This window comes from Lampetra planeri, chromosome 37 (genome assembly GCF_965212315.1).
Source record: "Lampetra planeri chromosome 37, kcLamPlan1.2.h2, whole genome shotgun sequence".
NCBI classification, from domain to species: Eukaryota; Metazoa; Chordata; class Hyperoartia; order Petromyzontiformes; family Petromyzontidae; genus Lampetra; species Lampetra planeri.
Genome location: NC_136143.1, coordinates 3,148,505 through 3,165,726, shown reverse-complemented (window position 1 = coordinate 3,165,726; position 17,222 = coordinate 3,148,505). Strand labels below are relative to the sequence as shown.

Below are 17,222 nucleotides of genomic sequence, written 5' to 3'. Positions count from 1 at the left end.
AAAAGTTGAGCAGTGCAAAGACAGGAGGAAGAGAAATGCTTTGTCTTGCCATGCGGTGGTTTAAAACAGGAAGGATGACAAGAGACAAGCTCGTACGTACTCCATACACAAACGCTGCAGATGTACAAACGACCTTAAGTTACGTAAGACATGCAGTGATAAATGCCGGACAAGTATTTTTCTGGAATTTCTGGAAGGCAGGGGAAGAGGAAATGCTTTTAAAATGACCTAACAAAGTCAAGTCAGGAGTGCTACTCGTACAGCAAACAGAACTCAATGTCCTTTCCAGCACGGACCATTTGTGGGACCACTTCCAGGCCTGCATGTCTCTAATTTGCCAGCTGCCTAAACACAAAAGGCATCTTGTACAATCACAAGCGGAGGCTTCAGTTCCCACCGTGCTACTCATACGCAGATACGCTCCGAGTAGCAGAAGCACTGAGCCGGCAGAGTCAATCAAACATCCTGCATCCTCTTCAAGATCACCCTAACCCCGTTCAAGATCACCCCGTGGACTCACCTCCACCAATGCTCGGTCTCACCCCACACCCCTATGCGTACTCTTGGCTCAAGCACCCAAGGACTCCTGACAAAGCCCCCAGTCAACCTCCATCCAAAGGGATGTCGCTTCTTCTCTGCTGCTGTTTTGGGCAACCCTTTGGCGAATGTGGCCGGTTTCTAATCAGGTGAGTCTCGAATAGTATCACAACTTTTCACGAAGGCTTCTCGGATTACCTTTACAAGAGTTATCGTGACCCCCGTTTGGGGACAGCCGGCCAGAGCGTATGCACCAGTTCAACACATTCATCAATAACAGTTGTCTAGAAGAAAATTATAAACATATATAACATGTAACGTTTCAGGCAACGTCCCTTCTTCAAATGACACTGATCCTAAACAGACCAGCACAATTCAAGGGCAGCAAAACCAACGGTCCGTAAATGCTTTCAGCCCAAGTTGAAAAGCATTAAAACCTTGCCTGGTCTTTCCCCACAAGGACACGCACAGCTTGTTATTTTGTGCAGCACCTTGTGGAGATGCATTCGCATTTAGATTCTTTATGAAATTCAAACTGCGACGAAGGCGCCGAGTAGATCCGTGCAATCGCCCACCTCCAGGGCCACCTGCGTAACTTCACCTGCAAAGGATCTTCTCCGTATACTCAAAGAGTAATTGAATTAGGACAAAATGCGCACTGCCTTTCTTTCTTTCCCTGCGTGTGACTTGTCTGTAAATAATGAGGGTGCGTCTCGCAAGGACCTGGCAATGCCTCCATAGCAGCGACCTCGCTACCCTCGTGCGGTTCGTATAAACGAATGGATTGTGCGCGAGTCTTCTTAGCCGGGGGTCACACAGCGGCTCGCTGTTGTACAGTGCAGCACGTGGGTCGTGGGATCTATCGTGAGAGCAAACAGACACGTGTTTAAGAGATAGGCGGTCCATAAGAGGTTTTTTTTTTGGTAGATCGCATAAATATGAATGTGTCGTTAAACAGCCAATTAGTAAGGTTTGTCACGGAAACAAAACATGCCAATTCGTTACTAATACAATACACACCGGTACACACCGGTGTGTTGGAGAATAGACCCACAACATTTACAATTCTAATACAATGTTTCGCCAGTAATTAGAACGAGCATCATCAGGCAACGGCCAGATAGGCGGTGTTAACATTCCACATAACGTCCCTCAATGATTATGTCATGTTGTGAACGAGGATCTATTCCTATTAATATCGGGCAGTGCACCAGCAGTGGTTCAGGCAAGCTTGACGTTGCTGATGAGACGGTGAATGTCAAAACCAGGCCAGAGTTTGCTTGTGCTGTTGATAAAGATGAACCAGCGGTGCTGATGAGATGCCCTCCCAGAAGGCTGTGCAGCCAATGGGCTGTGTAAGAAAAATACTTTAAAAAGTTGCATGTGGAAAAGAAAACATACGAAGGAAGAGTTATATTGTTTTGTATGAAATAGGTAGTGCAGTGTCAACACATTTCCCTCCTCGCTGTACAGGAATTCTCAAATTGTGCGTTTCCTTTATCTCCCCTTTAGGTTATCTGCCCATGCCCAGGTCCACGGGCTCAAGTTCCACCCGTCCCATCCATCACACTCACCCCCCTCTTCACCTCGCACCACCGCACACCGTTCCCGAGTCGTAGCCAGGGAGGGACGGCTGAGGTGGGTTTCCTCTTTCCTTCCTCAAGTGTTTCTTTTCGTTGACACCATCAACGGACGAACTTTAACATCGCACCCAGACCTGCACGCACTTCCTGACTAATTTTACTGCGGAGGCCGTGATAAATCCAGCGGGTTTAAGCAAGCCGACGTCATCCCTCACAGGCCTGTTACCTAACCATCCATCGAGCACTTGTCTTCCGAGCCAATTTCATCGCTCCATCTCCACGGTGGTTGACCTCTCAGGGATCTTCGTTCATCCAGCTGTCACTTCATCATGAGGCTCAATCACCGGCGTTTGTCGCCTCCTAAGAACGTGTCCTGAAGAGTGGACGATTTAGCTTCACGTTCAATAAGCGGTCTCTGTCCTGCGTGTGTTCTCCACAGTATGTATTCCTCTCCCTGTCCTCTAAGTGCAATTCCAAGCATGCATCTCTCCTTGCTTCTTTGCGTGCTTTAATAAAAAAAATAGCCCCACCGCAATCCACCCTTTTGCCACACAATAGACGGGAAACACTGCACAAGCACAGTCATGGAGGTTTACCCAATCAATAAAACATTGCCCGTCTCAACAGGCATTGTTTAAGCGCTCGCGTCGAGGGACTATATCCGATGACTACGTGCGAGGAACAACAACAGAGCCCCGCGTCGAGGGGGAGCGTCGTCGGTGCTCTGAGAGCCATCGCCTTGTGGCCCAGTGGCTGGATGCACAAGGAAACATCTTCGGTAGATTTACACTCAACAGGGGTCAGCGCAACTGGGCTGCGGTGTCACACACAGTGACCACGAAAAAAAATCACCTTAAAAGCGCCTGACCTCATTAGATCTCGGAGGCCAACCAGGTTCGACCGAGCCTGAATAGTACGTGGATGGGTGACCACTCAGGCTTGCTAGGGCAGTAAGGTGGCCAAGAGATGGCAGTTTTGAGTTACAATTTCACGTTGGAATTTTCTCTGCGCACTCCAGTTTCCTCCCAGATGAATGGAATCGACCAAACAGTTACAGATCCTCTTGAAAACGAGTATTGTGACTCAGAGAGGCTTTTACTGGGTAAACGCGATTGGCACTATTATTACATCGAGAACAATGTGGAGCTGGTTACAATGGGCGTGCTGCGCTAATCTTTACTGCCACGCTCACAGTGCGAAAGCACTTTGGACCAATTATTAAGTGATGCTGCGTTGCCAGCGGCGCAAAAGCACATATAATAAAAGCAAACGCAATACATTTGTCAATAACACTCCCTTGAAAGCAAAAAAAATAACAGATGATGTTGTGGGAAATGGCCCTCTGTGTTTATGAGGACCACTGCTGAAATCGTCGCCTATCATAGAGTTCCTTTTAAGGCAGCGTTATTGACGAATGTGTCGGAGCACTTTGGAACAGTCAGTTGCTAGGGAGGTCAGCGAGACGTTAAATACCGCAGTTAGCGTCTGTAAAAATTCCAGCGCCGGTCAACGAGAGAGGCGTGCGAGCCCACCGGGAGTTGCGACAAAAGCTCCCCACGAGGGCGCGCAGCGACAGCCACCTCCCAATCGGCCTCTCCGCTCCCCGACTGCCTTTGACCAAATCACCGGGTGATTATGCCCGATCTCGGGAGGCCAAGCAGCGATGGGTCTGGATGGTGCTCGAATGGGCGACTAGATTGCACTCGGAGGTCGTCATAGGGTGGTGTGGGGGCTACGTGATGGGCATCAGACGGCAACGCAGGAACATGCATTGTTGTATTTTAAGTCCATGTCCTCATGAACATGCTTTGAACGCTCGCCGACCAGCGTGCTTGAGTCTGGTCAAATAACCCACATGACCCGCATGCTTTGGGGAGGCCCTTATCCAGCAGCTGGATTGAAACGTGGACTTTTAAAAGAATACTGGAAGAATTTTAATACGAATGAGAAATGTTGATATTTGTGTATAGTCGTGTGAGCTCTCCCGTCTTATGAATGGAAACAGAGTTATGGGTTCCCATTATTGACCACGACACTGCAAGTGGCGGCCAAACATCTCCGTGCAGGACCCTGTGGAAAATGTGTCCCGTGACTCAGTTAACCCCACCCTTTTTGCATGAAATGCACTGGGCTCCCCATGACCTTCATTCTGGTTCAGTGGAACCGTTCAAGCGTAAATGTAAAGCACAGTTGAATGGGCCTACTGTATTTTTCGGAAATAATTACAGATAACTCACATGAAATAGGGAGTTAAATCTTGACTTAAAGCTTTCGTGACTGAAGGAATTTATATTCTTTGGGTCTTTCGGCAAAGTCACGTAGATTGGTTCAAAGAAAAAAACTACGACGTTTCGATCGCAACACAAGCAATCGTCATCAGGAAAAGGGGGTAAGCCTCTAAAGGCAAACTGTTTATAAAGGTTCAAAGATGGGTGTAGCCCAAGTGTGTCAGCATCATGGGTAGGGCAGCTTATGTTAATGTCGAGAAGATGGGTACAAACTCAGCAATCACTGGAAGGACGTTATCAACCAGTTTAAGTCATAACTGGCTGTAATGTTTCCATTTTAGACCTGGCAGCCCTTTATTGGTGGAAGCCCACCACCAGCACCATCATTACGCACTACTACCATCACCTCTAGCAGCAACCTCCACCGTCAGCAGCGTGTGTGTGTGTGGAGCGAGGTGCAAAGTTTGCCTGGCGGCCCTTTGATTGGTGGAGACCCACTGCTGGTGTCGTTGTTTTCCCGACATTAACATTAGCTGCCTTACCTATGATGCTGACACACTTGGGCTACACCCATCTTTAAACCTTTATAAACAGTTTGCCTTTAGAGGATAACCCCCTTTTCCTGATGACGACCGCTTCTGTTGCGATTGAAACGTCGTAGTTTTTTTGGTATATTCTTTGAACCTATCTACGTGACTTTACCGAAAGACCCAAAGAATATGAAATAGGTAGTTTACCTTTTGAAGCGTTCTCATCCAAGAATTGTCACGTTCAACCCGTTTCTGTTTTGCTCTCTTCATTTACGGAGGCAATAAGACCTTCCATGGTGTACATGCCAGTATGGTGATAATAACTCCCCAATACACCTTATCATGTAGAGTCCCTTCGGTCAATCTAGGGCTGCAAGGGTCATATGGGATATTTGAGAAGACTGACATTCACCGCGCTGGTTAGTGCGGGTTGGTTGGTGAAGGAAAGGTCAACGTAGGAGTGGAATCATGTAAAGTGCAGTACAACCAGGGATTCTGCCGTACGGCGCTCTGCTGCTCTGCACGGAGGCCCCACAGCAGCCTACGACAACCCGATGGGCACAGGAGCAACTACTGTTCCAAGCGAGATACAGGCTCAAAGGCAGCTTTAGTTTCGGAGATTTCCTGTAGATATGGGCGCATTCCGGCGATTTGATCTCAGGCACCGCCAACTCACTCCATTATTACCTGGGGATAAATCACGGCACCGCCGGCGGCATGTGTGCGCGTGTGGCTAAAAACTAGACGCCGGAGGCATGGGTTGTTTTATAACCGAGTACACAACAGAAAAGATCTCTGCTGATCGTATCAGTCATGTCAAGGGGCTTGAATATACACGACTCTTGTTGTGGGGGCCTCCTCACACTTCGACCGCAGTGAAGTGTGTGAGTGTATACGCAGAGGTCCACGTCACCTGTGGGTTGGAGGGTCACCACCCACACGACCCGAGGGTGGGTGGGGGTCACCACCCACACGACCCGAGGGTGGGTGGGGGTCACCACCCACACGACCTGAGGGTGGGTGGGGGTCACCACCCACACAACCCGAGGGTGGGGGTCACCACCCACACGACCCGAGGGTGGGTGGGTGGGGGTCACCACCCACACGACCCGAGGGTGGGTGGGTGGGGGTCACCACCCACACGACCCGAGGGTGGGTGGGTGGGGGTCACCACCCACACGACCCGAGGGTGGGTGGGTGGGGGTCACCACCCACACGACCTGAGGGTGGGTGGGGGTCACCACCCACACGACCTGAGGGTGGGTGGGGGTCACCACCCACACGACCTGAGGGTGGGTGGGTGGAGGTCACCACCCACACGACCTGAGGGTGGGTGGGGGTCACCACTCACACGACCCGAGGGTGGGTGGGTGGGGGTCACCACCCACACGACCCGAGGGTGGGTGGGTGGGGGTCACCACCCACCCACGTGACCTGTGGGTGGGTGGGGGGTCACCACCACGCGGTAAGGCTCATGTCAGGAATGTCAGAGGCATTCTGCACGGACACCGGAGGCGAGGGGACACACGCACGCACGACACGGCTAGATCATTCCGTGTCCATCACACCCTGACCCTCACCAGCTGCACTCCTACAACACGTATATATATACACCACTACACACACGCGATATACAACAGCAAGAGACACGTGAAGTGGGGTCCACACAGGAGATGTCTACATTCTGTACACACACTAAACAACAACGTAACAACACTAACTTGTAGCAGACACACCACACAACAACTCTCACACACTGCACAGGAACACAAACACTACACAAGCACACACACAACACAATCACTACACATCACAGGAGACCACACGCTCCACCACGACAAACACCCACTGCAATGCAACAGGTACAACACACAACTACTGTACTGTACGATGCAGATCACACAAGACAAAGATCCCCCGTCTAGCCTTAACAGACTGTAGGGGCAAGTGCTGTTAGCGAGCACCTATGAAGGCCGGAACGGTACACGAGGGGGTGGGTGGCCAGCACCACGCCCGACCGCCTTTGTCTCCCCAGTGACGATGTTTACACACCGCACCAGGTACTCATTTGAGGCTGAGTCGACCTAGGGAAGGCCCAGGACCGTTTCAGATAATCGTCACTGGGTGTTGGCCGATGAGCGGGAATCGAACCCGGGTCGCCAGGTTCATAGCGCAGCGTAGCGCGCTAACCACTGCGCCACCGCTCCCCATACGATTCGGGTCACACACACGCACGACAACACACAGACACCAGCAAATGCGAGAATACAACAAAGAACACACAATTGACACCCCCCCCCCCCCAACATATACACAACTAAACAACAACAGCGAACAGAAGTCGCTAGGACGCAAGTTTCGGAACTCGTAGACCTCGGCTCCCATCGAACTCCCAAGTTGTCCCGAGCCTCAACCTCAGTACCCAAGTCACCACAACTCGAGTTCGTCAACCAACAAGTCGCCTCGAGTTGCTCGGAGTCGCCCCCCGAAGTTGCCCTCACCTCGTCCACGGGGCAGATGTCAGCGGGAAGGGGGCTGGGGGCTCTCTGCACGGTCACCAGGGCCATGCCGCTCACATCCTCTCCCCAACGCTCCCCGAACTCTCCCCGAGCTCTCCCCTCCTCCTCCTGTCCCTGCAACCCTCCCCGCTTCAGCTGCACGATGTCCAATCTCAATCCTCCTCCCCACCACTCTCTTCTGCGCTCTCCGCTCCCTTCCGCCTCTCCACCACCCCGCACTCCGTTCTCTCGCTCCTAGCTCGTCCCCCACCTCCACGCACGTTCCACGCCCTCTCGCTCCCCCCCCTCGCTACCTCTGTGGTCCCCACCCACTCTGTACTCTCTCCTCCCTCTCCTCCCCCTCTCCCCCCTCTCTCTCCTCCCCCTCTCCCCTCTCCCCCCTCTCTCCTCCTCCCCCTCTCCCCCCTCTCTCTCCTCCCCCTCTCCCCTCTCCCCCCTCTCTCTCCTCCCCCTCTCCCCTCTCCCCCCTCTCTCTCCTCCCCCTCTCCCCCCTCTCTCTCCTCCCCCTCTCCCCTCTCTCCCTCCTCTCCTCCCTCTCTCCTCCCTCTCCCTCCTCTTTTTTTTATTTTTTTTGCTCTTTTTTTATTTTTTACGATCAGTGGAAACAAGAAGATGCTCGGTGTAGTCGGCACTTTGCTTCGTTCATTTCGTATTTTTTTTTTAAACTTTGCTTTATGTAACCCCCCCTCCCGCTCACTCTCTCCCCCCTCTCCTCCTCCACCTCTCTCCCCCCACTCGCCCCACTCTTCCCTCTCTCCTCCCCCCCTCTCCTCCCCCTTTCCCCCCCCTCTCCCGCCTCTGGTCCACTGCGCACGCGCGTAGCCCCAGGTTTTTTTCCCCAGTCGCCGGTAGACATCTTCCTCTTCCAGAAGACGCGCTCAGCGCCCTCTCCGCGTCTTCTCCATTCCGGGAGAGCGGCGCAGGGTCACGTGGTTCGATGGGGGGTGGGGGCGGGGGAGTTGGGGTAGACGAGGAACAATTAATCGATTAAAAGCGATTCAACGTTCACGATTAACGCTTAACATCTTTCGTACAATAATCGATTATTTTGCACTCCTATTTTGCACTTGTTTTATCTCGCTATAAAATAATCTGCACGTTTAATAATACGTACATATTACAGGCGAATATGATATAAAAAAACAATCGATTCAATAATCTAATAGTAACGTAATAATCCCAATAGCCAGGATCGATACCGCGAAAGCAATAGTTGGGGAGGGGGGGGGTGTCGCTGACCGGAAACGGCCGCGTGACGTCATCGGCTCGCGGCACGTGCCGGGTTGCTAGGCGACGAGAGGTAAACAAAGTCGTTCGCCACGGTGACGGCCCAGCTGTTGCCGCTGCTGCTGCTGTGTGAAGATGGAGGGGCTGGGGGAAGGCGGCAGCTCAAGGATGGAGCGAGCCACGGCCCAAACCTCCACGCCAGGGGACTCGCAAGAAGCCGAAGGATTCTCCGGTCATCGAGAGCTCGCGGAAGATGCCCCCGGTCCCCTGGTGCACGCACAGGAGGTCTCCTCCACTGTCGAAGACCAGGCTGAAGGCATCTCCCATCTTCAAGATGAGACCGACGTGTCTCAGCTCACAGGTCAAACCGACACGCCTCAAACGCAAGATCAGACGGACATTCCTCATCGAGATCAATCAAAAGACACCGCCGATGTTCCAGGAGACACGCCCGACCTTGGGGATCAATCAAAAGACGCCACCAGCCGTCGAGGGCAAGAGGAAGACGCCGCCGATCTTCAGGATCGAACACAAGACGCCAGCAACCTCACAGTCCGGGAGGAGATCTCCGCACGGGGACACTCACGTCCGTCGCAACAAGACTCGGCACCTTCGTTCGAACGCCAGACGCCGCTGGCGAGTCCTCTGGGAGGACGTCTATACATCCCGCTCCCGAGTGACCCTCTCGCCCACGACTGGAGCAGCACGGACCCTGCTGCCCCACCCCACAACCTCGACCTGCTGCAGGAGCTGCTGCCCACACTCGTGCCCGCCATGGAGCAGCTCCTGGTGGAGGCCGAGCGTAGGGGCCTGACGGGGAAACCCTCCCAGGACCCTCGCGAGCCGGGCTCCGCAGCCCTCCTCCTGGACCCGGGGTCCCAGCCCGAGGCAGGAGGCGACGTGGAGTTCCTCGGGTGCGGCCCTGGGGACTCCGACCCCTGCCCGGCTCGGGCCGCGCTCAGGGACGCGGCGTGGGGGGAAGGCAGCGGGCCCCGGGCTCGCTTCAACCCCGCCGATCAGCTGGCGCGGCAGCTGATGCGGGACAACCCGCGCTGGAATCAGGGGGGTGCCCCAGACTCGCCGTACCTGCGGGGGCTCGTCCAGGCCGCCGGGGTCGACGCTGGGAGCCCTGGGCCGCAGGGGATGGGTTGGCAGTGACATGGAGGCGACACGTGCGATACGGGCTCCACGTGTCGGTCCGCGCGCGTGGGACGCGTTTGTTGTTTCGAGTCTCTTTATTATTTAGGAGACATCCAGAATTTCAATCGGCCCGCTTGGCCTTTGGTTCAATATTAATCCAGCGGCATTGTACTAAAGCGAGCACATTCTGGACCGGTTTAGGCTTTTTGGGTCTCATCAGTTTACACAGTAGCCATGATCTGCAACGACGCATAATGAGATTGTATACTTTATTATATCGTGTTTTGCAGTAAGAAAATAGTCTGAATACATAAGATGTTACGCCAGTAGGAAAGGTAACGCGCAGGCCGCCAGTGTATAGGGGGGGTCTTGGCCCCCCAGTGAGAGCAGCAGGGATCGTGGGGGTCTCCAGCCCCCGGGGTCCCGAATTCACTTCCCACCACAGCGGCTGGGATGAGGAAGTAACCACCGAGGAATTGAACTTGTCATCTGGCTCACCGAGGGGGGTGTGAGTGATAATCAAACAAGCATTTTGTTTACCCAGTAAAGCCCAATTGAGTCTCGAGATTATTTTTGTCAAAAGATTTAAAGTTTTCACGTTTACAGTATTTAGATGCACCAGGTGAGAATTCAAGAAGCCAGGATAGTCTCGTTTGCAATAGTGACCGGAAGCATCAGTCTGCCAGTAAGGGGCGATGATTTGCTGGGTATTATCCCAATTGAGGAATGTGCGGTGCAATTTTCAAAATTTAGAAAATGTGGTCGATTCCATGAAATTGAGTTTGGTTTCGTTTGGGAAGAAACTGAAGAACCCAGGAGAAGAGCTACCACGCATTATACGAGTGGTGACGTTTAAACTTTCGCACTGGTGGATTCAGGAATCTACTGTGCTGCTCTTACCATCTAGTGGCCCAAGTCTACGACCCCTCGTGTTTCCAAGTCACCCATCCAAGTACGGTACGAACCAGGCTCAAAGCAGCTGAGCTTTCCAGGCAGTCACCCATCCCAGATGTATTGTAGTCTATAACAGTTCCCGTACCCCGGTCATACATTTCGTAGCGGCCTCTTGTGGCTGGACGTGGCACCTGAACCCATTACACACAACGTATACTAATACAAACCCATTACACACAACGTATACTAATAAAAATGTTCTGACTCACTCGGTTTGATGCATGTATCTTGAGCTTAAGAATCGATATTGATCGATTAATCGAGGTACCGCGGTGGCGAGATATTAACTACGTCGTCTGGTATACAGGAGGTCGTGGGTTCTATCCCGACCCTGACCCTTGTATATTTGGAGTTTGCATGCTCTCCCTGTGGTCGCGTGTATTTTTCCTTGGGTTCTCCGGTTTTCCCCTCCACATTTGGAAATGTGCATTTAGAGTATTTGGCTGCTATTCATTTCCACACGATATGCCACTTCGTTGAGCTATCATTTGTGACCAGCTCGCTTCAGAAAAAAAGACCTATATAGCTCAGTGGGCCTTACCTGGTAAAATAAAAAAAAGTTTGAATCAATGACGCGTCGTTACAAGTTCACGACAAAACGAGGTTGACCCGCTCGCTCCGCACGGTGGAATTCGCGACACCACACGCTGGGTTACAGCGCCCTCTCGTGCTCAGCCATCGAACGAGGCATTCGTGTTCACATCCACTATTTGACATTGCCTTCGTTTGTGCTTGTTCTGGCTAATGCTGGGAATGAGGCAGTACAGACGCGTGCGCACGAGGCAGTACAGACGAGGGCAGTGCCCGTTAAGCAAGTAAGGGATGATGACATCCCGGCCAAATCCGTTGTCGCTACCGCGCCTCCTCGCCAACCCTCTCAACCCTCCGGACAGATCTCGCAGCTGCTGCTGCTGCAAAGGCGACACGTAACGACCCCCACGATCTGCGCTCACAGTCTCCCCACCGTCTCGCCTTAGGTCTTCCCCCTTGGTAGCGAGACCCGTAAGGATCGTTACAGTGCCTGAGTATCAACAAGTCCAAAAAAGGAGTCAATCACGAATCGTGACAATCCATAGAATCGCTGGGAAAGGGGGTCACGATACCCTACAAATCCCTTCTGTGGACGACAGCTCAACTGTCCGGCAGCGGCCTCCGAGCGTGCACGAGCGGGGACGTTGAATTATCGGCTAAACAACAAAAAGCCAAGCAAACTTGCTCTGTTCCGCAACGTCCAAGGCTCCTGTTGACTCAACGAGCTCACTAAATGTCTTTGCTTCCTCACCACACCCTCGTGATCTATGTTTCAGCAGCGTCTGTGCTGCTAAAAACCCTTTTGCCGTAAACAACTTAAGGCTCCGTGGGGCAGAGTGCCCCGAAGCCCCATCGAGACCCCACCACGCCACTGCTCCCAACGTCATCCAATCTGCCTTCTCGCAAATCAGCTTGCTCAAAGAAAGTAACGTATTAACTATAGTAGCTATACATTACACTTAACGTAGTGCCGTTGGTTGCTGGCGGCTTGGCATTTTGGGCTTTTAGTGGCCTGTGATAAGCAACCGCTATTTTAAAGAACACAAAATATAAAGTCGTTACACACTGCCCGCGCCTCATGATTGATAAACACGTGCATAGAAAGCAATGGTTCAGTGCAAGAGAGAGAGATCGTGTACGTATGTACCTGCACATGCGTGTCCACGCGTGTGTCACGCATAATGTAAGGTACGCCGATTCAAAGTAGACGCATTGTCAATGTTTAGTTTTATATTCCTTCGTGCAAGTTGTTGTCTCTCGCAATCGCTGAAGAACCACAGAGAAACTGGAAGGAAGCCACGCGGCGAGGAGGCGGCGTTACCAACAATTGCCCAAGCTCTGCGGTTTTCTCCATATAAAATATTTTTTTTGCCAATTAATGCATTGGCAGTGGCGCGCAAATACAAACAACAAACGCCACGAAATCCTTCTGCGCAGCACGTGAAGGATTCGTGGCGGATTCGATCTCCTTAACATTACGTCGGGCGTGTATAGTCATCATCAGGAGCGTGTAACGGACTTGGGCGACGATTGATGGGCTGCGAGACCGACCCTCTGGCCGTGATGGCTGCTGATGCGTTCCTTTTGGCGCACGCTCCAAGTGGCCGCTTGGGCAACAACAAAAATCCTTCAATGACATTTCCGCTTCGCTCACGTCAACACAGAGCGCAGGCGACAGGAAAATATCACTCGAGGTAGGCGATTATGCAACCGGCCACTGCCTGCATTACTCCCCCGTGCCCTTATCGCGCGGAGCCATCTCCACTAAGCGACGTAACATCATTAACAAGTCTGACACGTGGTTACAGAACGTGTGTGTGTGTATGTATAACACGCGGCAAGATATAATCATAAACAAGCTTTGACCATCATCGTCTTCTTCGTCCGGGCTGTAATTCTCTAGAGCGACGGCGTTGTGCGAGTGACCGGCACGCCACGCGAACACCGCGACGCATCCGGGCGATTCTAGGGCAATCGTCGCCGTCGATCGTCACGCGGAAACCGGTCGCCGCAAACCGTTTTCTGTTGTCGATTGTAGAGTGGCTCGGACGTCAGCAAGTCTGATCGCTGCCCTCCCCCGGTGGAGAACTTGCCGTGGCGACTCTCGGTCAGCAAAGAGTTGGCACGGCTACACCGAGTTTGCGTGCCCCGCAGACCAATATATGATTCGTAAATCAGCTTAGGGGCCGTCCATAAAGGACGTCACGCGATTTTTGACGATTTTTGACCAATATACGATTCGTAAACCAGCTTAGGGGCCGTCCATAAATGACGTCACGCGATTTTTGACGATTTTTGACCCCCCCCCCTAGTCACACGGCGTCACAAAAAGTCAGACCTCCCCCCTCAAATATGCTCTGCCCCCCCCCCAAATAAAACATGCTTAAAATCGCTTTAAACTATTGTCATTGTAGTGCGTATTTAATGTGGCGCTGCACTCTGATGTTGTAGGAGAAAACATTTATTAAAAAGTATATTTAATTAAGTATAACGTGTTGTCTATATTTATTTAAAGTTGCGCATTTTGATGTGACGTCACATTTCTCAAACCCCCCCCCCTCGTCACACATCGTCACAAATGTCTGACCCCCCCCCCTCTTAGGTGCGTGACGTCATTTATGGACGGCCCCTTAGCTCGTGGCTAGATGCAACTAAGTGGCTCTGCGATGACATCCATGACCACAACGCGTTAGTTTCACAGAGCGTCAAGCACTGTGCATCTCGCAACGCTTTTTTGTTTTACAAATTTGTAACGCGCAGAGGAGCCGCAGACGAGCGGGAAGGCAGCAGCGGCGACGAGCCCGGCGCTCCAAACAATTGCCCGAGCTCTGGGGCCCACGATGTATTAAGATGTGTTCAGCTAATCGACGCGTATTCGTGCACGTGGGAGGGGAACCGGAGTAGCCTGAGAAACCGACTCGTGCGAGGGGGCAACACTCGATCCTGCACAGATGGACCGGATTGGCGCTTGTCCGCATTCCGCTCTGTCGCCTTCTGCCGGCGAGCCGGGGAACGTTCGCGTGATCCACCAACCCTCGCCTCCCCCCGCTGCTCTGGATTAAGGGCGTGCACGGCCACCGCCGCGCGGCAATTTCTCGTGACAAGCCGACGTGGTTGCCGGTGACGGGTTGCCTTAAAAGTGCCCTCGTTTTTTGTCGATAAATGTAAAAAAAACACTGCACCTGGACGCCCACGGTGATTTAGCACGGCCTTCGGTCTTCACCATGCCGCCATCTGGTCACTCGCTAGCTCATGAAGTACACCCAATCGAAGCGCGCTAGATACAATAATATATATTGCGATACATGATGGAGCGTAAATGTGTGAAGCGAGCTTCTAGAGATGAGTTAGTGGCTGCGAAGAGCTGGGGAACGGGCGCGGTTCCCACGTGATCCCCGAGGCACCAGCTGAGGGCACTTGCCGAACTGTGGGCTAAGGCACTGGCCTGCGTGTGGCAGCGTCCAGGCAGCCTCATCAATCCCCTCCTCAACTCCATCCTCAACACCATCCTCATCCTCAACATCATCCTCAACACCATCCTCATCCTCAACATCACCCTCAACACCATCCTCATCCTCAACACCATCCTCATCCTCAACATCATCCTCAACACCATCCTCATCTTCAACACCATCCTCATCCTCAACACCATCCTCATCCTCAACATCATCCTCATCTTCAACATCATCATCAACACCATCCTCATCCTCAACACCATCCTCATCCTCAACACCATCCTCATCTTCAACACCATCCTCATCCTCAACACCATCCTCATCCTCAACACCATCCTCATCCTCAAGATCATCCTCAACACCATCCTCATCCTCAACATCATCCTCAACACCATCCTCATCTTCAACACCATCCTCATCCTCAACACCATCCTCATCCTCAACATCATCCTCATCTTCAACATCATCATCAACACCATCCTCATCCTCAACACCATCCTCATCCTCAACACCATCCTCATCTTCAACACCATCCTCATCCTCAACATCATCCTCATCCTCAACACCATCCTCATCCTCAAGATCATCCTCAACACCATCCTCATCCTCAACACCATCCTCATCCTCAACATCATCCTCATCCTCAACATCATCCTCATCCTCAACATCATCCTCAACACCATCCTCATCTTCAACACCATCCTCATCCTCAACACCATCCTCATCCTCAACATCATCCTCATCCTCAACATCATCCTCAACACCATCCTCATCTTCAACACCATCCTCATCCTCAACACCATCCTCATCCTCAACATCATCCTCATCCTCAACATCATCCTCATCTTCAACACCATCCTCATCCTCAACACCATCCTCATCCTCAACACCATCCTCATCCTCAACATCATCCTCATCCTCAACACCATCCTCATCCTCAACACCATCCTCATCCTCAACACCATCCTCATCCTCAACATCATCCTCATCCTCAACACCATCAACAGCACCAAGGGGGGGTGCAGGGGGTGCAGGGAGTAGCATTAACAAAGGAAAGGAATGTTAATAGTATGTAGCTGCAGTTACTAAACAACCACGTAGAAAACTAAAGTATAAACTACATAAAAAACTAAAGTATAAACTGCATAGCACCATCAATATACTTACTATACTCTACAATAAGCTGAGTTACTAACAGCAAGTAATACATTACAATTCTACGTCGTAAAAATTATATAATATGCTTCCATCTAAACTTTATTCTCTTACATCACACGAGCATACACCGTACTATATACTGCCATAGATAAACCCAACATTAAATTATATACTGTATTGCTATAAACCACCTTATACATTTTAATATAACACTATGTATTATTCTACTCACCCTAATGTGTATCACACTGCTATATGTTTACTATACAATTACGATACTATATATTACTTTGTACATTGTATTAAGCATATAAATGTTATACTATTTGTTATTCTACGCTGTACCATTGACCGTCGTGTCAATGGGTGAGTCGAGGGGGGAAAACTTGCAGCGAAGCAAAGAATCCATTCCCTGCGGAGAATACAATGCCAGTGAGTGGAACGCGGTCTGAAAGTCACCGTAAACGTGAACACAATCAGTTAAGATCCGAAATGGTTTATTACGTCCTTCCAATGATTGCTAAGCCAGAATCCATCTTCACGACATGTCTCGGACCGCATCCGTGAACATAAAGCTGACCTGAAACACGGTAGGACAAACACCTCAGCCGTGGCAGATCACTGTTATAACTCAGTGGGCTCACATGACATTGACTTCTCCAAGACAGAGGTTCTCTGCAAGCCATCTGGCTACCATGAGAGATTCGTTCATGAGGCGATCCACATATACAAACACAGAGACAATTTTAACCGAGAAGATGGATTCTGGCTCACCAATCATTGGAAGGACGTAATAAACCATTTCGGATCTTAACTGATTGTGTTCACGTTTACGGTGACTTTCAGACCGCGTTCCACTCACTGGCATTGTATTCTCCGCAGGGAATGGATTCTTCGCTCCGCTGCAAGTTTTCCCCCCACGACTCACCCATTGACACGACGGTCAATGGTACAGTGTATAATAACAAATAGTATAACATTTATATGCTTAATACAATGTACAAAGTAATATATAGTATCGTAATTGTATAGTAAACATATAGCAGTGTGATACACATTAGGGTGAGTAGAATAATACATAGTGTTATATTAAAATGTATAAGGTGGTTTATAGCAATACAGTATATAATTTAATGTTGGGTTTATCTATGGCAGTATATAGTACGGTGTATGCTCGTGTGATGTAAGAGAATACAGTTTAGATGGAAGCATATTATATCATTTTTACGACGTAGAATTGTAATGTATTACTTGCTGTTAGTAACTCAGCTTATTGTAGAGTATAGTAAGTATACTGATGGTGCTATGCAGTTTATACTTTAGTTTTTTATGTAGTTTATACTTTAGTTTTCTACGTGGT

At 50.9% G+C, this 17,222-nt stretch overlaps 1 protein-coding gene across 1 annotated transcript in view; it reads right to left on the bottom strand.

The window, feature by feature from the left end:
* The window catches only part of LOC144730912 (uncharacterized), a 34,386-nt gene extending 26,730 nt beyond the window's left edge, over positions 1-7,656 (bottom strand). Inside the window, exon 1 of the mRNA XM_078611765.1 lies at positions 7,380-7,656. Coding sequence (XP_078467891.1) covers positions 7,380-7,445 — 66 coding nt within the window. The 5' untranslated portion in view covers positions 7,446-7,656. The remainder of the gene's footprint in view (positions 1-7,379) is intronic.
* Positions 7,657-17,222: the final 9,566 nt, after the last annotated feature.